The sequence below is a fragment of the Pleurodeles waltl genome, chromosome 7 (genome assembly GCF_031143425.1).
Source record: "Pleurodeles waltl isolate 20211129_DDA chromosome 7, aPleWal1.hap1.20221129, whole genome shotgun sequence".
NCBI lineage: Eukaryota > Metazoa > Chordata > Amphibia > Caudata > Salamandridae > Pleurodeles > Pleurodeles waltl.
In genome coordinates, this window is record NC_090446.1 from 59,987,953 (window position 1) to 60,013,871 (window position 25,919).

The 25,919-nt window shown below is 44.0% G+C and overlaps 1 protein-coding gene across 1 annotated transcript in view; it reads right to left on the reverse strand.

Annotated features, from left to right (window-relative positions):
• LOC138303630 (C-type lectin domain family 2 member D-like) overlaps positions 1–25,919 on the reverse strand; it is a 65,225-nt gene that overhangs the window by 25,052 nt on the left and 14,254 nt on the right. The window contains exon 4 of the mRNA XM_069242928.1: positions 14,801–14,904. Coding sequence (XP_069099029.1) covers positions 14,801–14,904 — 104 coding nt within the window. The remainder of the gene's footprint in view (positions 1–14,800; positions 14,905–25,919) is intronic.

Consider the following 25,919-nt stretch of genomic DNA (forward strand, 5'->3'; position numbering starts at 1 on the left):
TCTTTGCCAAGCCCAAGAGTTAGGATGGCTTGTCCTTTCCAGAAGCTGAGCTTCAACTGGGGCACCCGCTACGTTTATATTTGTAAGTGCTTCCTGTTGAGGTTTATTCTCTGTAAAATGAGCATCATGGCATACCCAACCGGAGTATTTTCTACCAGTAAGTCAGTAAGCGTTACCTAGCATGTTTTATATGCACCGTTTATATTGTACACTAAAGCTACGTGATGGACCACAGTGAAAACGTCTCCAGTAACCTTGTGTGCCTTTGGCAATGTTATTGTTATTAGTGCGTCTTTGTGGAGATGTCCTCGTGCTTCTGCGCAAAAACAACGCACCACCTGAATCGGAGGTAAACGCAGTGGGGTCGTTTCGGAAAGCTGTCCATCATCCTGGTAAAAAGGCGGGAATTCCTTTGCCTACTTCGAGGGTGGACGGGGCGTGGCTCAGTGGGCGGAGCTTACAGGTGACTTATAAAGGGAGAAACCTTCTACTCTGTGTCTCCATGTGAGGAAGATAGAAACCGCGCGTCATAGTCAGTACAGATTACGCTCCAGTACATCATCAATTCACCTCCAGGAAGGATTCTAGATCTTTTCTTCTATGGAATCTCTGAGCGCACAGCCTTGCTTTATCTTTTCCAAGCCCAAGAGTTACGGTGGCTTGTCCTTTCCAGAAGCTGAGCTTCAACTGGGGCACCTGCTATGTTTATATTTGTAAGTGCTTCTTTTGAGGCTCAGTTTCTGGAAAAAGAGCATCATGGCATACCCAACCGGAGTATTTTCTATGAGTAAGTCAGTAAGTGTTACCTAGCATGTTTTATACGCCCTGTTTATATTGTACACTAAGGCTACGTGATGGGTCATGGGGGAAACGTCTCCAACAACCTTGTGTGCCTTTGGCAATGTGATTGTTACTAGTGCGTCTTTGTGGAGATGTCCTCATGCTTCTGCGCATCAACAACGCACCACCTGAATCGGAGGTAAACGCAGCCCCTGCATCCTAATTGAAACTCCACAACAAAGACATGGGCATTACGAGTGATCTGTCCAGCTTCACACAATACAGGTTTAAGAGTCTCTTCATAACGCCTTCCCCGCTGCCCAGCCTCAGGCAAGTTCTAATTGACTTATTCAGGTTATTTCAGCTTCTGTTTTATAAATTGGATCAACCTGGGGGTGGGCGATCAACTGTTAGTCGTTGTCTGTCTATTCATATGCTGTTTGTGCAATTTCACCTGGGACTCGCCGCTGCCTTCAAAAATTCTGGAAGATCCATAGTAGGATATGAACACAAGAAAGAGAAAATACCACAACGCCCCATGTATTGTTTTATTGTGTTTTTTAAGGCAAGACAACACATAAAAATTGCTCTGGCTTGAAATGAGGATTACATTTACTCAAGCAACTGGTGGCGCTGCTGAGGTCAAAGCCGCCTCAAATACTTCCCCCCCAACCTTTGTCCAACAAAAAGGTCACGTTCGCACCCCTTCCCCTGAGTGAAGCGTCCCCATGATTTTTCTGCATAACAAAAGGCAAGCAGGATAAAAAGGCGGGGTTGGGTGCTATGTACCATTGGGCATTATTTGTCAGACAAAACAATAACTATACCTCTCCCTAAAAGGCCACTGGTGCTAAAGCGAACATTTTGTATCATCTCCTGATGCGCAAGCAGGAGCATTAACTTTTTTCATCATTGCCATGTAAGATTTGTAAGCAGTATCCCTGCAAACGTTTTTTTTTTTTTTTTTTCGTTTTACAAGGGTACGTTTTTAGGCTGTTTTCCCGCACCATTACCTGTCTTTACAGGGTTGTGTGGGAGGTCCCAGAGGTAGAGTGAGGTTTGGTGAGTTAGATGTGGAGGTGCAGGGAAGAGCTTAGGGAGAGATATTTAGGAGATGACAGTGGTAGAAGGGGTGAGTCAGAGTGAGAATGGAGGATCGTTTGATAGAGACATGATATAAGAGTGATGAGTAGATAAGTGTGATAATGCCATGCAATGATCCACGAACATGCCAAGCACAGAAACAACATATACACATACATACACATTTATATATATATATACACATACACACACACACACACACATGAATACACACACATATGCACATACAATACATAATTAGAATCATGGGTAAAAAAAATAGATAGACAGGTTTAAAGAGTGTGTGTGTATTTTATTGTTGTGACAGTAGCAGTACATATTTTCTAAAGAAACTATAAATAAATAGAAATATACAAATAATCTGAAAAAAATATTTATCCACATAGAAATATGCAGTTCATAGTTGTTTGGAAAAGGTGGTTATGAAGGAAAGAGCCAATTCTTGAGTAGTTTTCTGAAGACCAGAAAGTTATCTGTGGCTCTTATAGTTGGGGGTAATGAATTCCATAGTTTGGCTGCTTGGACGGAGAAGGATGTACCACCTATAGTCTTTTTCTTGTATGGTGGTGTTCTAAGACGGGGTGCCAGTCTTGAGCGGAGGGTTCTTTGTTGGATGTATTTGGTAATTTTCTTTCTGATAAAAAGCGGTCCTGTTCCATGTATAGCTTTGTGGGTGATACAAAGCAGCTTGAAAGTGCATCTTCTGGCAACGGGTAACCAGTGTAGTGCTCTCAAGGCAGGGGAGATGTGGGCTTGCGGCTTTATATGTAGTAGTAGCCTGGCTGCGGAATTCTGAATACGTTGTAGTTTTTTCATAACAAATAGAGATGATCCATGGTAGAGGCTATTGGCATAATCCAGTTTGGATAGTACAAGCGATATAGTAGCTTGCACCTTGTGTGGAAATCCGAGGTGGGGGAAGATGCGTCGTAAAGTCTTTAAGGTGATGAAGTTTGTGCGTGCTAATTTGTCTACTTGGGCATTCATAGTTATCTTGGAATCCATGGTGATTCCTAGGTTTTTAACTTCCTTGGATAATTGAGGAGGTGGTCCGAGATCGTCAGTCCAGACGCAAAGAGGGTCATAATGTTTCCAGTCACCACATATGAGTATTTCTGTTTTGGAGGTGTTTAGTTTGAGATGGCTCCAAGTCATCCACTGATCAACGGCTCTGAGGCAACTGGAGATTTGTGAGTTTTCAATGTTTTTGGGGTCTTCTAATTTAAGTAGTATTTGTGTGTCATCTGCATAGTTGTAGCATGTGAGATGGAAATCATTGATCAGTTCTGGTAAAGATAACATGAAGATATTGAAAAGCAAAAGGTGAGATGATTGACCCTTGGGGGACCCCTGCTTTTGTGAGGTAGGGTTCGGACGAGAAGGGGGGCGAGTGGATGATATTTGCTCTTTTTTGAAGATAGGAAGTAATCTAGTTGAGAGCAATCTCTTGTATGCCGGCTTCGTGGAGTCTTTGAGTTAGGGTGTCATGGTCAACCGTATCAAAGGCAGCTGAGAGGTCCAAGAGAAGTAGTGCAGCAACTCCATTTTGGTCGACTGTGTTTTTAAGATCGTCCCAGATGGCCATGAGTGCCGATTCAGTGCTTCTTCCTGGGCGGAAGCCAGTCTGGAAGTCAGAAAATATAGAATTGTCTTCAATGAATTGTGACATCTGGGCGAATGCTGCTCTTTCTATCAATTTGCCCAGGAAAGGTCCATTTGTGATTGGTCTGTAGTTGTTGGGGTCTTGCGGGTCTAGGTTTGTTTTCTTTAATAATGGTCGTATGTATGCCTTTTTCAGGTCTGTAGGAAAAGTTCCTGAAGTTAAAGAGTTGTTGATGATTCTTCTTACAGGTGTGGCAGCAGAAGTAGATAGCAGGATGTTCTTGAAGATTTGTGGTGGGCAAGGGTCAGAAGGGCAACCAGAAGGTCTGCTTGCTTTGACCAAATCCATAAATTCATCCTGGGATATTTGTTTGAAGGACTGTAGAGGTTGGGATGGTTTATTCTTAGAGGGTATTTTAGTAAAGGGGTTGGTGCTGATGGTTTTCTTCTGTTTTAAATAGGAGTCCAGTGTGTCTGCCTTGGTTGTGTAGTGAGTTGACAATTTGTTTGTGAAATCTTGAGAGGTGGGATGACTTCTTTCCATGCATGTAGGTTTTTGAAATTCATTGAGAATTTTGTAAAGTTCCTTGGTTGTAAATTGAGCATTTTGAATTCTGTCAGAGTAGTATCTTTTTTTAGTTTTTTTAATTGATGATTTGTATATCCTGTTAAGTTTGTGTAGCTGCAGTTTGTCTTGACTGTTGTTTGTGTTGAGCCAGGTCCGTTGCAACTTTCTGATTTGTTGCTTTATCTTTTTAAGTTCTGTGTTTCTCCAAGGTGTTGGTTTTCTTTTGTCGTGTTTAGTTTTTCTGAGTGGTATTAGGACATCAAAAGCTTCCTGTAGCCACTCATAACGTTTTGGTACAGAATTAATAGTATCTAGATCTGTGTTTGCTGTTATTTGTGTTTCTAAGTGGTCCAAATTGAGTTTGCTCCATGGTCGATAGGTGTATGTATGTAAGTAGTTGTGGGGTGCGTTGATTTGTGGAGTTGTATGTCGGAAAGTTATCATATGGTGGTCTGACCAGGTGGTTGGTGTGATTCTATGAATAGTAATGAGTTCAGGCTTAGCAAAAATGACATCTAGGATGTGACCAGCGACATGTGTGGGATTGTGTACAATCTGATGTAGGTTCAGTGCGAGTAGGCCAGTGGTGATAGCTTTTGGATGGGGCATATTGGGTTTGTCAAACCAAATGTTTAGATCCCCAAGAATGCATAGATTGGAGTATAGTGTAATAAGGTTTGAGACTGTGTCAAGAAAAGCATCAGGGAAAGTGGAGTTGTTAGGTGGAGGTCTGTAAAGGAGGAGAAAGTTACAGGAGGAAGTTGGAGTAGGGTGGCATCTGGTAAGGAGGGCTTCACAACCTTGTATGGAGATGTTGTCTGTTTTACTGAGGTTTATTGCTTGTTTGAATATAATAGCTAGTCCACCTCCTCTCTTGCCTATACGGTTTTGTGTGATGGTTTGATAGCCCGGAGGAAGGGCTTCGTGCAACACTGGTGCCATGTCATCTCCCAACCAGGATTCTGTAATGAATAGTAAGTCAGGTTGTGTGTCTGTGAGCAGGTCGTAGATGTGGTGCTTGTTTTTTGAGAGTGATTGAGCATTTATGAGCTGGCAGTTTAGATAAGGTGTGTTAGTGGTAGTGTTGTTTTGTTTAGTAGAAGTGTAAGTAGTGTAAGGTGAGCTTGAAGCAGGAGTGTTGCTAGTTGTGATATCTGTTTGAGGCTCACAATAGTTTTGCTTTTCAATGTAGTGTTCCTCTTCCAGCAGGTTAAGGAGGCATTTTGTTGGGTCTGTGTGTGTGGGTGGTGGACTTGGTGGCTGAGAGAGCCATGAGGAGTGTAGCGTTTTTTGTAGGGTAGTGTTATTATGTAACAGACAAGGGGATGCGAAGTTGCTATGAGTGGCATGTTTTTTATTTTGTTTGCGTTTGTTTAGTGTGGATGGAGTATGGGTTAGGGGTGGTGGAGGAGCATGTGGATCATGATGTAAGGCTCTAAATTGTGCAATGGAGGAGAGGCGAGTGAATGAAAGTTGCTGGGATGGGGTGCTTGAGGTAGGTGTTTGTGAAGGTTGGGGGGGTAGGGGTGGAGATAGGATGGAAATTGTATCCTTTGTGTAGTCCTGGGGGTGGGAGTGGGTATGATGATGAGTGTAATGTAAGTTTCTGTTGTTTTGATGTGCTGATGTTTGTGGTCGGTATTGTTTTTGTGGAATAATGAGAGGGGCTATTGGTATAGTTGTTTTTGGTGAGGGATTTGTATGTGAGTTAGTGTTGCTAAGTGGAATTTGAGTGTTAGATGGGGTGTTGATGTGTTTTGTAGGTGAATGTATGAAGTGTGTAAGATGTGATGGGTGTGTGTCAGGGAAGTAAGTATTAGTTGAGATGACCGGAAGGGGTAATATATGTGGTGGAGTGTTCAAACCATTAATAATCATAATTGCTTGTGTCATCTGTACTATCGGACTTTACAAACTGTATAAACTGATTAAAAGAAAATGGATGAAAAATGACCAGGGGAGGGAGGGGATTAGGCTTGGGAAACTGAGAAGCAGACATTGTTGTAATCTGAGATAAACTGATAAATGGAAAAATAAAAAATAGATTTATTAGGTAAACTACATTTTGAACTAATGAGAATGAATACAAGTATTAATTAATATAGTTTGCAATGACACATAGCCAGAGGAGGGATTGATAGAGAATAATTATTACAAATTAATTGAGTGCCTAATCAAAGAAATAATGTGCGTTTAAAAGCACTCAGACATATACTTCTGAAAATGTGGCCTTCTTTAGAGTGAATTATGAATATAACTTAAAAGTAATAATAAATGACTGTCTAACAAGATAATTACACTTTGCTAATTAAGAACAACAAAGAAATAATGATGTTATGTAATAAAGATGTTTTGTTTAAGTTTTATGAAATGTTGTACATTGCATATTTTAATAATGTGTGTTTTTGAACAAGACCTATGTCAAGCTAGCTAATTCACAAAATACAATGCTTAGAAATTGCTGATGTTTAAGGAAAATTACTGTCTTGTCCTTTCCTGAAGCATCCTGTTAACACCAGGGGAAATGTTGCAACACTGCAATAAAGTTTGTAGCTTCCTGGGAGACAGAGAGCTAGGTAGAGAACAATGGGGTTTTAGTCTGCATTCATATTTTGCTACTGTTAACACCCTGCAATGGAACTGGTGAAAAGGATGTTGAAAACAGATACAAGATGGAACATGCTTCAGTTTTAATTGGTTCTAACCATAACCACCCCACTTACTGACCAATGGCAATCTTCCTAGTTACTTTTTGGGACTTTAATTATGTGATGTTAGCTCAGTCTTGCTCAGAACTCTTTTTGCTGCGGTCGTTGTTAGACCTACTCTAATGGTGTTCAGACTCTTTAATAAATGTCTTTAGTTTTCTGTCATTGACAGGTCAGATGCATTAAGGCCAAACGTTACTGAACTGTATCCCTTATGTCACTGTCCTCTAAGCGGACCATGAAGATGCTCAACTGATGAAGAACTCTGCTGCCTGCTGAATCTATTAAGGAGAGGTATAAATGTGTGCATTTGTGTTTTTTGCAGTTTTTTTATGTTTTTCTCTTCTAGAAACTAAACTGCTGATTTTTGTTAGCTCTTTAACAAGATGTTTTCCAAACTCATTTTTGTCTTTTTCTTTTTGCATGACGTGCAACATGCTTAATCTAATTAGGGCAATAGCTAGAAGGTCACATACTGAATTTGACTGCTCCATGAACTGATTGTGAATAATTTGTCTGCAATAACTCAATGTATACTATTTCAATCATACACCTGCTATTGTTATCCTGCATAATAATTCTCGAGTGTCTAATAATTCATATTCTGTCAAAGCTGAGATTCTTTAGAAGATTCAGTCAACCAGTGTCATTCTTATATATGTATCACTTTGTTTAGCGTTTGATTTACGAGCTCTTAGCCTTGTTAATCTAAGGGCAATAAATGTTTAAACTTTAGTAAACTGGTGAGGTGATTCCTGGCCACATAGGTCATGGTGTCTTCAATTACTGACTCCAATGTTGAATTAATGATGTTATTGATTAAATGTGTTTATTGATGAGTTGTTTGTGACCAAACCCTTTCTCGTTATCTAAGTCCAAAGATCCACATGACCTCCTGATGGTAATGGTTGGATACCTTAATGTGTCCCCTTATAAAATAAACTATCAAAGAAAATATAGGGTTTAAAGGACGTGCCCACAAATGCAGTGACAGAAAGAAACAGCACTATGATAAGCACCCATTTTTTAGCTTTCGTATTTTAAGCCCTTAATTACATCAACTACGCCCCCTTCAGAGACCCCACAGTTTTTCATCCCACTTTAAGCCTGGCTCCCTATCGCCCCAGAGAATCCTGCTGCGGCTCAATTCTGTGATTGAAAGCAATAGTGTGGAAACACTTGACTCCAGCTGTCCGAGAGGCGTCCTCTATTTACTCCTTAACAAGATCCTCAGTGCTTAACTATTATGGAACATTATTTAAGTCTACTAACTCACCGCAGAAAGCCAACCAGAGCTGGAGTGAGTAAATGGGGTACAAAAGGAGCCAAAAGAGATCTCCCATCCTGTCTCAGCTTCCAACTCCCCCACCGCAGTACCTCAGCGGATGGATAGAAGAATACAGGCAAAGGCAGCACACATCAGCAGATTCTACACGAGCACTGGAATGGAAAACTGAAAACAATACGGATACTATGGCCTCAGAAACACACCTTCTTCTATCTCCAGCACCTTAGTGAACATTATCTTTTCAATAATTTTCAGCTGTTCTAATGGAGCATCAGTTTTGTCACAGGTACACATCAAGGAAACACAAACATTGGCATAACTAATAGGTTTTATCTTTGTGAACTACTGGCTTTGTCAATGCTTTTTAGCCATGCTGCACAGATCCCCAGGCTGTGCAGAATGGCTAAAGTTAAAGGGAAAAAAAAATAACTGTGGACACCTCTTCCCGTGTCATTTTGTAGCCATGTGCATCACGCAAGAAAAAAGTAAAACCTGTTAAAATTTAAAGATCCAGTTTGCTATTACATCTGGCAAAGGCGAACCAGGCAGCTCGCCATCACTCCTCAGCTGGAATAAATCTGGGTATTTTTGAAGCAAGCTTTGAAGATCCATCCACCTGTGGAGGACGTCCTATGAGAGCCTGGACACACCCATCTGTCCCAATACTCAGATGAACAGACGGCCTGGGCTCTGAAGTTTACGATTATTTCGGGAGGTCACATTTATGAAATCCGACAACTCAGGGTGGGTTTTCATAATAGTAAATAGTTTAAAACTCAAGTCTTGAAAAGAGAGGCAAATAATGCATACATGTACATAAATGAGACACTATAACAGAAATGAACACAATGAAGGAGACTACATTACTAGGCTTAAGATGGCTATTGTAATTAACTAGTCACAGCAAAGAGCTGGGAAGGCAGGAGTAAAGTTACAAAAAATGTGCACAAAAACAGATTTGTTAATACACAGAACAGGGTCACAACAAAACGGACTAAAACGTAAAAGAGTAAATTAAATGGACAGAGCACCTGTTCATCCAAGGAACAGCTAGAGACTATTATGGGGCTTATATCAAGGGAAGGCAGGAATTTAGCAGAAGTGCCAAAGAATTCCAGCTCTTCTTTTTTGTCAGGGCTTCCTTACTGATTCCTAAACCTTCTTCAGACTGAAATATAATGAGGTAACCCTGTGTCCCTCAGAACCTGTGTACTAGATACTATGACCCTACGATGGGACCACTCTGCTAAAGGAAATATTGCATACTTTATCTAGATAACTCAGACATAAATAAATGATCCCCAGACACACAACAGTCTACCGTTGTAGAACACCAGTCATATAGTGAGGGTTACAGAAAAATAATTTCAGCAAGACTATTTCAAGAGTGACAAAGTTCTAACACTGTGCTTTTGCCTGTGGGCAAGGACTTTTGCTCCATGGATCTACATAGATTAACGTAGTAGGCAAGAACAAACAAACTGCAGATAGAAGATATGTACCACAGATATGTACCTTAAGCTCTCTTAAGAGAGATAGTATTTTGCTTAGCTAACTGTAATTTTGTATACACTTGCAATTGTATGACTGTACCTGAGGGTTCCCTTGTGGGAAGGTTACAATACTAAACGGTGCTTCAGATGGGCATGGAGACAGGTCTATGAGAATAACTACTTATCTGATTGTTTATTTACAAAAGTTCTGATAAATGCAGATGGCCTGTCATATTTGTGTGTGAAAAACGTATGTTGAAATCAATAGGCATTTTAGTGTGAATTAGGTTTACTCTGAATTAAACCCTACAGATAGTTTTTTTGTTAAGTGGAATCTCAGATTACGCCTACTGCAGATTTTGGAGTTTGTTACTCCCTCTGACAAACCATGAGTATAGAAGGTTTGCGCCAACTGTACATTTGTTACCATTTGCAATTTTATGGCCGTACTTCTGATGGTTGCCTTGTGGGAAAGCATACACGCAGTACAGGAGGCCTGAGTTGGTTATGGTGACAAGGCAATGATACCAGCTATAGGCTTGACTGGTGTGCAGGGAAATGTTATGCCTGTTGCCACAGGGCTGGCCTGTTTATTATGAAAAGTGATACCCAAGGCAGTAGGCCAGGCCTATTTATTGTGAAACGCATATGGTAAAGCTAATAGGACTCTAACAGTGGACTGTTGCCACGTTATGTTACAGGCCCTAGGAAGGTATTTGGTTTCATGTAATCTCACACATTGCCATTATACGTGAGGCTGTGATGTTGGTCACTCCCTCTGACAAACCCTGGGAGCAGAATGGCACCGTGATGATTCATGTTAGGCCCTAATGAGAGGGGCTGGATTTTGTTTTGCCAACTGTAACTTTGTACATAGTCATAATTGTATTAATGTATGCCAGATGGTTGCCAGCATCTGCGCACTTCAGTAGGCCTGAGTTGGATATAGGATCAAGCCGGTGGTAAAGGTTACAGGCCCAGTAAGTTCAATAGGAAACGTTAGGTTGGATTCCTTAGGTGTGATCTGTTTATAATTTCAAGAATAACCAAAGCAACTAGGCCTTTCTTATGAAAAGCATGTGTTAAAGCCAATAGGCATTTAGTGATGGATTGTTATTACGCTGTGCAAAAGCATGTAGGCAGGTGGTCTGATACATGGAATCCCTCAGATTACTGTAATAGGCACAGGTTTTGGTGACCCACCTGAATGAACCATGTGGTAAACTATTTGCACAATTGTAATCCTTATTATTATGCTCTTTTGGTAGGGACTTTATATGGTTTCTGAGAACAGTGTTTAGTACATAATTGTAATATTCTTACGGTATACCTGATGGCTACCTTGTGAGAATGTTTATGACCAAACACAGTAGGTCTGACTTGGTTATGGTGGCAAGTCAGTGATAAAGCTCATAGAGCTGATTGCTTATAATGAATAATTATAGTAAAGGCAGCAGGCATACCATATTTGTGAAAAGTAAATGTTAAAGTCAATGGGCATTTATTGTTCTAATCTGTTTCGAGATTACAGAGCAGGAGTAATACAAACAGTAAGCCCCTGATTAACAGCTTTGCCTTGAGGGCTCAGTTGTGCAATGTTAAGCATTTGAGAAATAACGATTACAGTAAATAAACAATACCAGACAGGCTGCCTCCTCCCTATCACTCCCCCTCCCTTGTAGGTTCTCTAGTAATGTGCACCTGACATTCCCTACCCTGGTTGGCCACTAGTCCCTCCCGATGTGCCAGTGTCAGCTGCGTGGATATCATCGGTCGGGGCAGTCAGATGCAACTGACGGAAGAATTTAGGGCACATCGTTTGCGAAACGCTGCGGAGAGCAGTATTATGTACTTGGCCAACAACTTCCTGTATGCTTCTGACTTATGTGTTGACGTCACAGTTATCTTTTCCATACTCAGGATGCGCCAGAGTCTATGCAGCCAAACTGTGTGCGTAGATACCTTGTCTGGGCTGCAGGACGGGGATAGTCTGGAGTGCCGCGCCAAGCGCCAGACTGTTGTGCCACTCTCGTCTGGTTTTCCGAGGAAAGGCTAGAGGATTGGGGAGACCCAAAATATATGCTGGGTAGCACAGGAGTTGAGTGCCAGGATACGTGTCCACATCCGACAGGGCTTGTCCTAATATTGCATCAGTTCTGGACAAGCCAACGGTGGGTGTAGCAGTGTCCCAGGTGCACCACAGCCCTTCCAGCAGCCTTCACTGCGAGTGGGTTTGCCCCTGCAGAGCCTGAAGGGGGTGAGATACCAGTAAGTTGCTATCTTGGTGGCGGTTTCCACACACTCTGTGTTACAAGGTGCATGGGGAGCCCTGTGGTAATTGCCCCCCAATTCTTTGTGTGTCAGGGGATGTCCCTGCGCCTGTTCCCACCTTTTCTTACCTGGGGTCTTCTCCTCAGTGTGAGGTTGGAGCAGCAGGGCATATATTTCAGTGATGATACAATTATCCCCATCCTTGATGAGGAGTCATTTCTGAAAGGGGGTGAGTACTCTATGCACGCCAGGGTGGGTATCCCACTGCTTGAACTGTAGATACCAGAGTCATTCCTTGTCAGGAACCCCGTAGTCAGTTTTCAAGTGGTCGAATAGGGTGGGCCAATCCACGTCAAAGAAGCGTTTGATGAACCTGCGTCTGGCTTGATGACACTCACAAAAACTGTGGGATGAAGGCCTGGAGCAAAGTCCGGTTTACCCAATGTGGGCATAAGCAGTGAGGAGTAGGGAGATCAGCCTATTCCAAATGGCCAGTCTATCGCAGACCACCAGCGAGGTTCTAATTACTGGGAAGGAGTAGAAGCCCCAGGCCCTATGCTTCCACTGAATCTATGGAATTGTCCTGGGCTAGTAGTAGCAATCTGCACTCCTAAGTACATTATCGAGGAGCAGCCCATGGTAAAGGGCATTGGGCAGCCAGCTGCTCCTGCAGCCAGGTGCGAGGGGCAAGTTGAAAGCCTGTGACTTCTGGAGGTTAATGGGCAAACTGGACGCCTTCATGAATCGCTTCAATTCACCCAGGAATGCTGGCAGTGAGTGCAAGGGGTCTTCTAGTGTAACAAGATCATCCAAGTAGAGGTTGATGGTATGTACGTCCCCTCAAGCCGAAACCCTGTGATCGTCTGCTTGTTTGTACCTTGGGGTCCATCTGTAGGGCAAATTTGGGGGGCGGGGCAACAATGTGCAGCCTTGGAGGGTCCCTCTGCATCTGGAGGAAGGGAGCCGAGAGTCAGCCACTGACACAAACCGCCTTTCTAAGATGGCTATAGCAGCTGAGCACCGAATTTCTGAATTTGGTTCCAAAACCAAATTAGTCTAGGGTGGACTCCAGATGGGGCCACTGCACTCAGCAACTATAGCCAGGAGCATCACCTCTCATGCGAGCACTTTAGTCACACTCATGTTTTTGTAGCAATCAGGTATGGAGACCTTCCAGCTGTGATAGATTGCTCTCTGGAGCAAGAGAAGTATAATTTAAGAGTGGCCAACCTCAAGAACAAAAAATTTCCAAGACAGACACTAAGGGCCAGATGTAGCAAAGGGTTTTTCCCATTCTGTGTCAATGGGAAAATGTGTTTGTACATATGGCCATAAATCACATTTATGTAAGGAAATATATTATAAAGAGGGGAGCATGAGACTCCTACATTGCCAAACTGATTCTATACATCAGCTTGGAGAACGTCAGCACAAGTTCCTTTGGTTGTGAGCGGGACTGGGGAAATGAGGGCCCAACAGTCTCTCATGCTAGGGGAGAGGACATCACCCAGGAGAATCAAGAACACTCACCTGCAGCACCAGCTAAAGCCTGACCTGACACCAGAGGACCCTATGAGATGGAGATTGCCTGGAGGGAGCGGTGTTGAGTGGGGATCCTGCAGAGTGGATCATGAAGTGGAGTGTGAGATTCTGGTCCAACAGGACTGCCACACTATTCAGGCCACCTGCCTGTGTGCATTGTTCACGACTGCCGCAGATCAGGTGGGGGCTGCGGTACATCTCAAGGGTCGTCACCCTGGTGCAGCGCTGTGATCTGAAGAGGGACGCCACCATGAGTGCATGAAACTCAAACCCTGCATGGCAGGTGAGGGTGGGAGAGGATTGGAGGAGGAGGCTGAGGGGAAGGAGGAAGCTGAAGGTGTTGCCCTCGTACAGTGTGCAACGATGAGCTCAAAGCTACGAGTACCCCGGGTCTCCCGTCAGAGACAGACAGTAGTTACTATGACAATGGAAGAGCACTGTGGAGGTCTAGACCCAGCGTTGGGAACAACATGAATGCCGCTCATCGCTGGCACCAACCAAAGTCAACTTCAACCCAGGACTTCCGTCTTAACTCCAGTGGGAGAGGGTAAGACTGCAGCTCAAATCACAGAGCCTTTGTGGGGGAAATCTGCTCCGACTGGAGCACCGAAGGTGCAGGAACATGATTTTGAATAGCCACTGTGGGACTTCTAAAACTTGTGTCACTAGAGGGGTCTAACCTGGAGAATAAACCCAGTCTGTAGTTAAAAGAGTGAGATACTGGTGGCCGCATGGACAGTGTTAGAATACAGATCTTCTGAAGAGTGTGTTATCTAGTGTGTACTGTATTTTGCTTCATACGTGTGCAATAATTCTATTTGTTATAAAAGCAAATATTTGGTTGCACATTCAATTGTTGAGGTTACTAAACGTATATTAAATTGTGAGCCTGTGTTCACCCTAAACCTACCTCCTCCTCAAGAAGCCTTGAACCGCTCGACCGCACAACCATTGACAGGCAAGAGCTGAAGAGGTACTTAGCCCAGTAGCTAAGGACCCATAACTGGTCCCGGGGCTCGACATTATGAGTAAAAGGCCCCAAATACCACGGTTGGGCCCTGGAACTTCTGCTTGCCCCTGGCTCTCTGAAAGAGGTTCTGGCAAGGACACATGATGCACATGGTTTTGCCATATGCTTATTGGTCCTGGGCACTAGGTGAGACAAAAGGGGGCTTCAGGGCACAAAGGTCACTGATTTCCTCTGCCTTCTCCCCGGTCGTTATTAAGTCAAATTTGGCACAAATGGAGCCCTAGTCTCTCAATTCAAGACTGCTACCGTCTCTTTCTTGCAGAGAGTCACCTATAACTGGGGACCCCGCCATCAGAAAGCTTGTCATTTGAGTCCTCTAATAGCCCAACAAAAAGATGTTTCTGTGATAAATTCATGGTATGGATTAGTGACAAACATGTCAGCGGTGAGTTAAGGAAAAGACCGAGTACTTGCCAGTTGTTGAATTCGGTGCCGTTGACCCATTTCCATGGTTGATCAGTTTCCCTCTGCAAACCAATCCAGTGATCGCGCTTCCCTTTGTAGCGAAACATGAAATCCTGGAAACACAACAAAATAAAGGGACTTTCAGAAACACACGGATTAGGGTTGCGCGCAAGAGTTCCTGGAGCTGCAGAGTGCAGACAGAGATTTCCAAAATGGAATAATATATTTAGGCGACAGCTGTGACCTGCAAAGAGAAAAACAGGGCTGCAATCTGAAGCAGAACATTCATTGTTTGACGCACTCATTTGGCCAACTTGTTAGTTTGTTGCTAAAATCTAGCTATGTTGATTCACATAAGTGTTCTACTGTGTTTATATTCTTCTGCAAAAGACTGATAAAATCATTTGATATGCATTTGCAATAAGAGAACTGTGGAGAGAAGAGGGTAAATGTCAAAGTTAATTTCTACAAAATTGTAGGACAGCCACTTTGTTACGTAGAGGTAGCAGTTTCTAACCACAAACAAGCATTTGTAATGCAATAGGTCTGGTATTTGTGAGTTAGAGTTTTTGTTGTAAATGCTAGTGTGCGGCCATGCTGGACCCGAAAAAGGGAAGGGGCTTTGTAAAACAATATCGGCGATCTATGCTACAGTCGCCGCCCACCAAAAGAAAGTGTCCTAAAATATTTAACAGAAACAGTACCCCGATATTAATAATGCTCCATTAATCTCCCGAGATTAATCTAGAAGTGAATAATGCTTCTGTCAAAAGCGCGTGGAAACGGATCGGGCTGTCAACTGTTCCAGCTTCACTGTGAACAGCAAAAGCTGCGCCTCGGAGCGCTTGATCTAGTGAGAAGTGTTGATGGCCTTACTTTAATGGGAACAGCGCAGATGTTTAGCCTGGATCTCACCTGTGAGCTGTGTCTGAGACGTGAAGAACCCCTGAGGTGTCCCCCCTTGAGCCCAAGGCTCACATTCCCGAGGAGGGGGCCTGCTTTCTGCCCTAGTGCCAGTGTGTGCAGAGTGTAACACCCTCCCCCGCTGTGGTGCCAAGGGGCCTGCCTTCTGCCCAGTGCCAGTGTGTGCAGTGTAACGCCCTCCCCCGTGGCGGTGTCAAGGGGGCCTGCCTTCTGCCCAGTGCCAGTGTGTGCAGAGTGTAACGCCCTCCCCTGCTGCGGTGCCAAGGGGGCCTGCCTTCTGCCCCTGTGCCAGTGTGTGCAGAGTGTAACACCCTCCCCCGCTGTGGTGCCAAGGGGCCTGCCTTCTGCCCAGTGCCAGTGTGTGCACAGTGTAACGCCCTCCCCTGCTGCGGTGCCAAGGGGGCCTGCCTTCTGCCCCTGTGCCAGTGTGTGCAGAGTGTAACGCCCTCCCCGCGGCGGTGTCAAGGGGGCCTGCCTTCTGCCACCAGTGCCAGTGTGTGCAGAGTGTAACGCCCTCCCTGCTGCGGTGCCAAGGGGGCCTGCCTTCTGCCACAGTGCCAGTGTGTGCAGAGTGTAACGCCCTCCCCCGCGGCGGTGTCACGGGGGCCTGCCTTCTGCCCAGTGCCAGTGTGTGCAGTGTAACGCCCTCCCCCGCGGCGGTGTCAAGGGGGCCTGCCTTCTGCCCAGTGCCAGTGTGTGCAGAGTGTAACGCCCTCCCCTGCGGCGGTGCCAAGGGGGCCTGCCTTCTGCCCAGTGCCAGTGTGTGCAGAGTGTAACGCCCTCCCCTGCGGCGGTGCCAAGGGGGCCTGCCTTCTGCCCAGTGCCAGTGTGTGCAGAGTGTAACTCCCTCCCCGCTGCGGTGCCAAGAGCAGTGGTACAATGTTCATAAATTCAATTCCTGTGCCATTTAACTCTCGCCATGCATTTTCTGTGGCAGTGCTAGTTTGGCGTCTAGTGCCAAGAAAGGGTGCCCCGTGGAGTAAAAAAGATGCAGCATTCCTCTCAGAAGTAGATGACCACTTTCCATTTTTGAGGGGATACGCCTCCTACATTTTTGAAACGTAGGATTACTGAACTTTTCTTTGTTCTCTGTTGTGAAATATTCCTGCCCCAAAGCCAGTGATGGGTACAGAACGTGCGCGTTGCTCCCAGCCCACCATCGCCTGGGAGGATGTTCCTGTACCAAGCTGACCTGTTGGCAGCCTACCAGATGAAGAAGCGCTGAGAAGTAGGAGAGCCTCTGGAGGGATACCCACGGCTACAGCCCCTCCTTTCAAACCAATAGTCAAGTGTGAACTTTAAGGTCAAAACGATACGTTAATTAAATACAACTTGAAGTGTGGGACCAGATCCCATGCAGTGATTTGACGACTTAGAAATAACTTTCTGTAAACATCACAACAGAAATAAGTTAGCAAGGTATTAGGAATAAACACACATGCTTCCAAGTATGGCAAAAGTCTGAGAGAAGCTCAAGTTGAATGAGAATACCTCCAGTTCAAGGTGCCATGACCGCAATGGAGCGCGAAGGAGACTGAAAAAAGAAACAAGCATTTGCAATGCAATAGGTCTCGCGTTTACTCGAGTTAAAGCTACTAGCGCTGTAAACTCCTAACCAGACTTTTCTTGCCACATAAACTGGAAAGTAAAACAGTTTCACATAGGCGAGCCGACAGCCCCATGAGCGCAAAGGAAACACACAAAAGGAAAGTCTGCTCCCAGTGAAAATTATCAGCAAAAGAACAATTATCCATGTAACCACAAAAGTGCAAATATATCCATGTAACAGGGTCGATGTCATGGGAACACATTTTTAGTGTTCTATCGAAATAAAAGGCAAAGAGTGAAACAAAGCAGCATCTACTAAAATATCAAAGGGGCTGGTCCACCTACAGCATAGCATGCCTGTGTACATGCACAAAGAACAGGGAAATACTCAATAAAAATCCTGAAATGCTGGACTTGTTAGAGGGTACCAAATATTATTTTATGAAAATGAAAGCGTGCCTTTGCCTGGGCACGGAATAGTTTAACATAAGAATGGATGCAGGAAAAATGAAGTGCTTGGAGTCCCTGCCACTTGAGAACGCTACAGTCACGTCTATGCCTGGGCGGGACTAATGGACAGGGCAGGCCCATGCATTATAAAGACCAATAGGACCACCACGGGACAGAGAGGAAGAGTGCTGGTTCTCCAAAATATGTACTGGTGGGCCCACTGGCACCCCCCGGTGCGATGTAACCACTGGGTTAAGGAGAGGGCACTGTATGGCCATAAAGATAGGGTGGTGGGTAGGTATAAAATAAGGTTTCATTTTAAGATGTAGGTTAGCATAGGGTCAGTACACTTACTCTTGAATCTATTTTACTCAATCTAGTGGTAATCTCAGAAGTGGTAATCTCAACAGTGGTAATCCCTGCAGCGATAATCTCAGAGGTTGTAATCACAGTAGTGGTAATCTCAGCAGTCGTAATATCAGAGGTAGTAATCACAGTACAGGGAGTGCAGAATTATTAGGCAAGTTGTATTTTTGAGGATTAATTTTATTATTGAACAACAACCATGTTCTCAATGAACCCAAAAAACTCATAAATATCAAAGCTGAATATTTTTGGAAGTAGTTTTTAGTTTGTTTTTAGTTTTAGCTATGTTAGGGGGATATCTGTGTGTGCAGGTGACTATTACTGTGCATAATTATTAGGCAATTTAACAAAAAACAAATATATACCCATTTCAATTATTTATTATTACCAGTGAAACCAATATAACATCTCAACATTCACAAATATACATTTCTGACATTCAAAAACAAAACAAAAACAAATCAGTGACCAATATAGCCACCTTTCTTTGCAAGGACACTCAAAAGCCTGCCATCCATGGATTCTGTCAGTGTTTTGATCTGTTCACCATCAACATTGCGTGCAGCAGCAACCACAGCCTCCCAGACACTGTTCAGAGAGGTGTACTGTTTTCCCTCCTTGTAAATCTCACATTTGATGATGGACCACAGGTTCTCAATGGGGTTCAGATCAGGTGAACAAGGAGGCCATGTCATTAGATTTCCTTCTTTTATACCCTTTCTTGACAGCCACGCTGTGGAGTACTTGGACGCGTGTGATGGAGCATTGTCCTGCATGAAAATCATGTTTTTCTTGAAGGATGCAGACTTCTTCCTGTACCACTGCTTGAAGAAGGTGTCTTCCAGGAACTGGCAGTAGGACTGGGAGTTGAGCTTGACTCCATCCTCAACCCGAAAAGGCCCCACAAGCTCATCTTTGATGATACCAGCCCAAACCAGTACTCCACCTCCACCTTGCTGGCGTCTGAGTCGGACTGGAGCTCTCTGCCCTTTACCAATCCAGCCACGGGCCCATCCATCTGGCCCATCAAGACTCACTCTCATTTCATCAGTCCATAAAACCTTAGAAAAATCAGTCTTGAGATATTTCTTGGCCCAGTCTTGACGTTTCAGCTTGTGTGTCTTGTTCAGTGGTGGTCGTCTTTCAGCCTTTCTTACCTTGGCCATGTCTCTGAGTATTGCACACCTTGTGCTTTTGGGCACTCCAGTGATGTTGCAGCTCTGAAATATGGCCAAACTGGTGGCAAGTGGCATCGTGGCAGCTGCACGCTTGACTTTTCTCAGTTCATGGGCAGTTATTTTGCGCCTTGGTTTTTCCACACGCTTCTTGCGACCCTGTTGACTATTTTGAATGAAACGCTTGATTGTTCGATGATCACGCTTCAGAAGCTTTGCAATTTTAAGAGTGCTGCATCCCTCTGCAAGATATCTCTCTATTTTTGACTTTTCTGAGCCTGTCAAGTCCTTCTTTTGACCCATTTTGCCAAAGGAAAGGAAGTTGCCTAATAATTATGCACACCTGATATAGGGTGTTGATGTCATTAGACCACACCCCTTCTCATTACAGAGATGCACATCACCTAATATGCTTAATTGGTAGTAGGCTTTCGAGCCTATACCGCTTGGAGTAAGACAACATGCATGAAGAGGATGATGTGGTCAAAATACTCATTTGCCTAATAATTCTGCACTCCCTGTAGTTGTAATATCAGTAGTGGAAATCTCAGGGGTAGTAATCACATCAGTGGTAATCTCAGAGGTAGTAATCCCAGTAGTGGTAATCTCAGCAGTGGTAATCCCTACAGTGATAATTTCAACTGTGGTAATCTGAGCAGAGGTAATCCCTGCACTGGCAATCTCACTAGTAGTAATCACAGTAGTGGTAACCTCAGCAGTGGTAACCCCTACAGGGGTAACGTCAGAGGTAGTAATGACAGTAGTGGTAGTATCAGCAGTGGTACACTCAGAGGTAGTAATCACAGTAGTGGTAATTCAGCAGTGGTACGCCCTGCAGTGGTAATCTCAGCGGTAGTAATCACAGTAGTGGTAATCAAAGTAGTGGTAATCCCAGCAGCGATACTCTCAGAGGTAGTAATCACAGTAGTGGTAATCCCTGCAGGGGTAATTTGAGAGGTAGTAGTCATAGTAATGCTAATAACAGCAGTGGTAATCTCAGCAGTGGTAATCCAGGCAGTGGTACTCTCAGAGGTAGTAATCACAGACGTGGTAATAAAGTAGTGGTACTCCCTGCAGTAGTAATCTCAGCAGTAGCAATCACAGTAGTGGTAATCTCAGCCATGGTAATATCAGCCATGGTAATGACAAGTGGTAATAACAGCAGTGGTTATCCCTGCAGGGGTAAGTTCAGAGGTAGTAATCACAGTAGTGGTAACCCCTGCAGGTGTTATTTCAGAAGTAGTAATCACAGTAGTGGTAATCACAGGAGTGGTATTCCCTGCAGTGGTACTCTCAGAGGTAACAATCACAGTAGTGGAAATTCAGCAGTGGTACTCCCTGCAATGGTAATCTCAGCTGTAGTAAACACAGTAGTATTAATCCCTGCAGTGGTAATCTCAGAGGTAGTAATCACAGTAGTGGTAATATCAGTAGTGTAAATCTCAGTGGTAGTAATCACATCAGTGGTAAACCCTGAAATGGTAATCTCAGAGGGAGTAATACCAGTGGTAGTAATCTCAGCAGTGGTAATCCCTGCAGTGATAATTTCAACAGTGGTAATTTTAGCAGAGGTAATCCCTGTACTGGTAATCTCGGAGGTGGTAATCACAGTAATGGTAACCCCTGCAGGGATAATTTCAGAGGTAGTAATCACAGTAGTGGTAATCTCAGCAGCGGTAATCCCAGCAGTGGTACTCTCAGTGGTAGTAATCACAATAGTGGTAATTCAGCAGTGGTACTCCCTGCAGTGGTAATCTCAGCAGTAGTAATCAAAGTAGTAGTAATATCAGTAGTGTAGAGGTAACTCCTGCAGAGGTTATGTCAGAGGTAGTAATCACAGTAGTGGTAACATCAGCAGTGGTAATTTCAGCAGTAGTAACCCCTGCAGTTGTACTCTCAGAGGTAGTAATCACAGTAGTGGTAATTCATCAGTGGTACTCTCTGCAGTGGTAATCTCAGCAGTAGGAAACAGTAGTGGTAATCCCTGCACTGGTAATCTCAGCGGTAGTAATCACAGTAACGGTAATATCAATATTGGTAATCTCAGTGGTAGTAATCACATCAGTGGTACCTGCACTGATAATCCTGGTGGTAGTAATCACAGTAGTGGTAATATCAGTAGTGGTAATCTCAGTGGTAGTAATCACAGCAGTGGTGCTATCAGTAGTGGTAACCCCTGCAGGGGTAATTTCAGTGGTAATTATCACAGTATTGGTAATATCAACAGTGGTAGTCTCTGAGATCTTAATCACAGTAGTGGTAATTCAGAAGTGATACTCCCTGCAATGGTAATCTCAGTGGTAGTAATCACAGTAGTGGTACTTGCACTGGGAATCTTGGAGGTAGTAATCAGAGTAGTGGTAATATCAGTAGTGGTAATCTCAGTGGTAGTAATCACAGCAGTGGTAACCCCTGCAGGGGTAATTTCAGTGGTAGTTATCACAGTATTGGTAATATCAACAGTGGTAGTCTCTGAGATCTTAATCACGGTAGTGGTAATTCAGCAGTGATACGCCCTGCAATGGTAATCTCAGTGGTAGTAATCACAGTAGTGGTAATCCCTGAAGTAGTACTCACAGAAGTAGTACTCCCTGCAGTGGTAATCTCAGAGGTAGTAATCATAGTAGCAGTACTCACAGCATAGGTAATATTAGCAGTGGTACCCCTTGGACACTTGGCACAAGAGCGAGCCGTAACTACTCACGAAGCACGTTCCTGTCCGCTTGCTGTAATAAGAGTGTTTTGCCGGACTGGAGGCTTCCGAAAAGCCATCAACCTGGGGAGTTGTTGAAGTTCTTCTCGCTCCTGCACTGAATCCTCGGTACAACCAGTGTTTATTATGCAGTCGCAGCCATCACCGCCACAGTAGTTCCTTGGTGGTATTTGCCCCATGAACCACGAGGTGCTGGATCCCAAAATGCCCTCAGTTTCCTTTACAAGTTGTGCTTTTCCTGTTGAGCGTGGGCGCGCCTGCTAGTGCACAAGTAGCAGTTACATTCACATGCATGAGAACATAAGAAACACAGAGCCTTTAACCAACTCGGCTGCTAACAAAGGTTGCTACAGCAGATGCAAGATGTTAACACATTCCCCGCCCACCACGCGGGGTTACTCCTCAGGACAAAAGGCTTCTCTGCACAAGTGTCTCCCCTGGTTAAACAGTGTTTCTCCTGCCTGCCATCTCACAAACACAGGGCTCCAAAACATGAAGTCAGGCAGGGAAAGCAACAAGGGCTGCCTTTCATCACCTAGAGAGCAGGGGTTCAAGGGGCCCCTTAAAGAGGCAATGCTAGTCATAGCCTTGTGGGGCCCAGAGCGGCCCTCGCAGTGCTGTGTGTGTTTTCTGCCTGTTTCGTATTTATGTTTCCAATGTACTTAGATTGTTTCGAATAAACTCTATATTTAAATGCACACCTGCCTCCCCTTCAAGACATCTCCACGCCGCCGGCTGGGCTTCTGTGCTCTGGTCGCAGATCGGCGCTGTGGGACTCTCCTGACAAATTCAAATAAATAACTAAATAAAAGAATCATGATAAAAGAATGCATTATTCTGAGCTCCGTGATTCTTGATAACGGTGGATCCTTGACTGAGGGGCTCAGAGCTGCACATCAAGCGGCGGCAGAGGAGGAGACAGTGAGCAGCCTCTTTAAAATCCAAACCCGAGCAAGTTAGTTGGGGAGGCCCAGCGGGCAGGACTCAAAGGACCCACAGAGAAGTGACTCCCATCAAGAAACACAGTCCCAGGAAGACTTCGGTGTGGACGAAAACCATAAGACTTGCCTCAAACACCTTCAAATTACCCTCTGCTTAGATACATATCAATCTCTCTTAACAAGTGCACAAAGCACCAACCAAAACATGACCACCAACACCTATCTCACACTCTCCAAGCAAAGACCCCACGAGCCCCCTGAATATATATAAAGGGGTTGTTTTTAACATCCATTTAGCCACTATCTGATCCAAGATTTGCAACATTCATCGCACTAAATAACTCATCCTTTGCCTCCGCCTCGGTGTTCTGATTCTGTAACAGCCACTAGGCCTGCATTACTAACCATCTCCACGACTGGAACCACTTCACACAGAGGTGGACAAACCAACCTCAGTGCTCTGCCTTAAATGCAACATTCAGCTGAGAAGTTCGCTCCCAGGATAAAACTTTGGAAACACATTTCATTGCTCCCTTTCATTATTGCATTCAGATCAAATAATTCTGACACTGGGTCTTACTCTGTGGTCTGGGAACCCCCATGGGGCGCTTAAGCCTATGCAGAGGGTCCACAACTGGTTAGAAAATTAATATTAACAGTTAAATTAGGTGCATATAAATGAAGAAAGATTGAAAACTTTAAAATGTTCTGTACGGTGAAGACAATTGAAATTGAAGGCTAAATATTAAGTTAGTATCCTCGGGTTGATTCGTGGGACCAAGCTTAATGCATCAAACAGTATATTATGGATGGCTTCAATTGAAGTTAGAAAAGCTCCAACCTTCCCATTAAGGTCAAAATGTATATATTTTTTTAATTTGTTTGGGAAGTCAATAATATAGTTGATCATCTGTGTATATGTTTGATGAATGCTCCTTTTTGTATCTTTTTAGTATTGTTTTGCGGTTCATATCATCGATTATACTTAGGGGGCCATGGCATTCAGTAATGACTCAATGGTGGTCTCTGGATTCTAATGAATCAGTGGGGGTACCCGGGTTCCATTAATGAATGAGTGGGGGGGGGGCAAAAAAGTCAAAAGGTTAAGAACTAGAATGTAGCCACAACCCCCTGCACACTCATAAATTTGTCTGTTCGTAAGCAACCCATTTAAAAAACAAGTTTACAATGCAGAAACACAGCTCCTTCAGCTGACTGGCAGATTCTTTAGAGCCATCTCTGTTGTACATCATTTAGAGCAGTAACTGTGCTTCTGCTATTCAGGTTCTTCATATATTGTGTTAGAAACCTGTGCAGTAAAAACAGGCTCCTCAAAGAGGCCAAGTCCCAGGATTTGTAGATTAAAATCATCAACCATGTTTGTAGCAGCTTCCTGAAGCAAAGATGAATAGTCTACAAGGGAAGATTATCGCGTTCGGATGGTGCTGGGACAGTGAAGTCCTAAGAAAGGCAAACAGAACTCATTTCAATCCATCATAATTACCAACCAGTGGGAATTCACACTTGTGCTAACCAAGGCTGTAGCATCAGAAAACATGAAGAAGGTTCCCAAAGAAGAAATTCCATACCCAAATCACCCCAACAGGGATGGCCAACAAGTCAGCATTCAACATCACACATTGCAGTTTAGTCCCTATATCACAGTCAATTCAGTAACCTCCACTGGCCTTGGACTCCCAAAGCCAATCACAAGGCTAGATGCTTATGCTCAAGTTTTCACTCCAGACAAAGATACAGGTCCCTCTTCTGGGAAAATGTGTGACCCGTGGAGCGCCTTCAAGGAACTCAAACTCAGTCCGATTCCAAGATACATTTCAGGAGGGCCCCAGGACATCTTGAATGGGGGCAGTTCAGCAAGTTTAAATCACCGGAGTGATTCCATGATGTGACCTCAAATGATATATCCTAATTTGAATTTCTTACATGAGCCGAAGAAGGCAACAAAGAGGAAACAAAGATATGCCAGACGCCGGGGAACATTGTAAAGCCCTGTGGGATCGCAGAGAGCAGTTGTCGAACCTAGCACGAAGGCTAACAAGGTGCCCCTCCTTTTTATTTGCTAAGGAAATTTAAGAAAAGTTCTGGATTTGGCTACTATTCTAATTCCAATAAGAGAAGAGGCAGCAAAGTCAGCAGCAGACTCATCAATCTAAGGGTCCTGAGGGTAACGACTAGTATGGGTTCAAGGCGGCAACTCAACAATAGGCCACTAGAAGGACAATAGAACATGATGCCCATTAAGAGAACTGGGTCATGCATTCCTTGCCTGGAAGACAGCTGTGTCGTCCCGAACAGATGCATGGGAGAAACTTCTCTAATCTACCCTCACACCACATGGAGTCGCCATTGGTACATCAGATTTGATTAAACGTAGTACTCCCTATACAATCAGGTTATCCATACTGGCAAGCAGTTACTGGGTATCCCCGGGCTAGACGAGTGTGTGAACACGTCAGCATCCCTCCAAAATGGTTAAGCTGGAATGTAGCAGGTCTTGTATAGAAACTAAGATTTGAAGATTAGTCAAACTTTGTGGTAGATTTTCCTGCGTGTATCTTCCAGGAATCCTGCACTACTTTAACGGTTAACATTTTTGGGAACATGGCGTTCATTTTCCCTGGAGTAATGGCTGTCAGAGCTAGACTCTGAGAGGTTGGCAATCTGGGTGCAGACTAGTTTTGCCTGCACTACAATGAAAATCATGAATTGTATCAACATCCAGCAACTTCTAACAACACATAAAACTGGACCACCGTTAATGGTTGTTGTTTACAAGAGGAATGCGAGATAGGACAGAAGGCTGCTATTCTGCATTGTTTCGATGCCTGCCTTAATTCGTTATCACACGTGTCTATCAACAAGGAAAGCATCTTTGGTTTCAGCAGGTGATTTGAATACTTCGTTTGAACCATCAAATGACTATAGAACGGTCAGAGAAAAAAATAATCTGGCATCGGGTGTCCCTGGTTTACAGGAGAAGGATATCACAC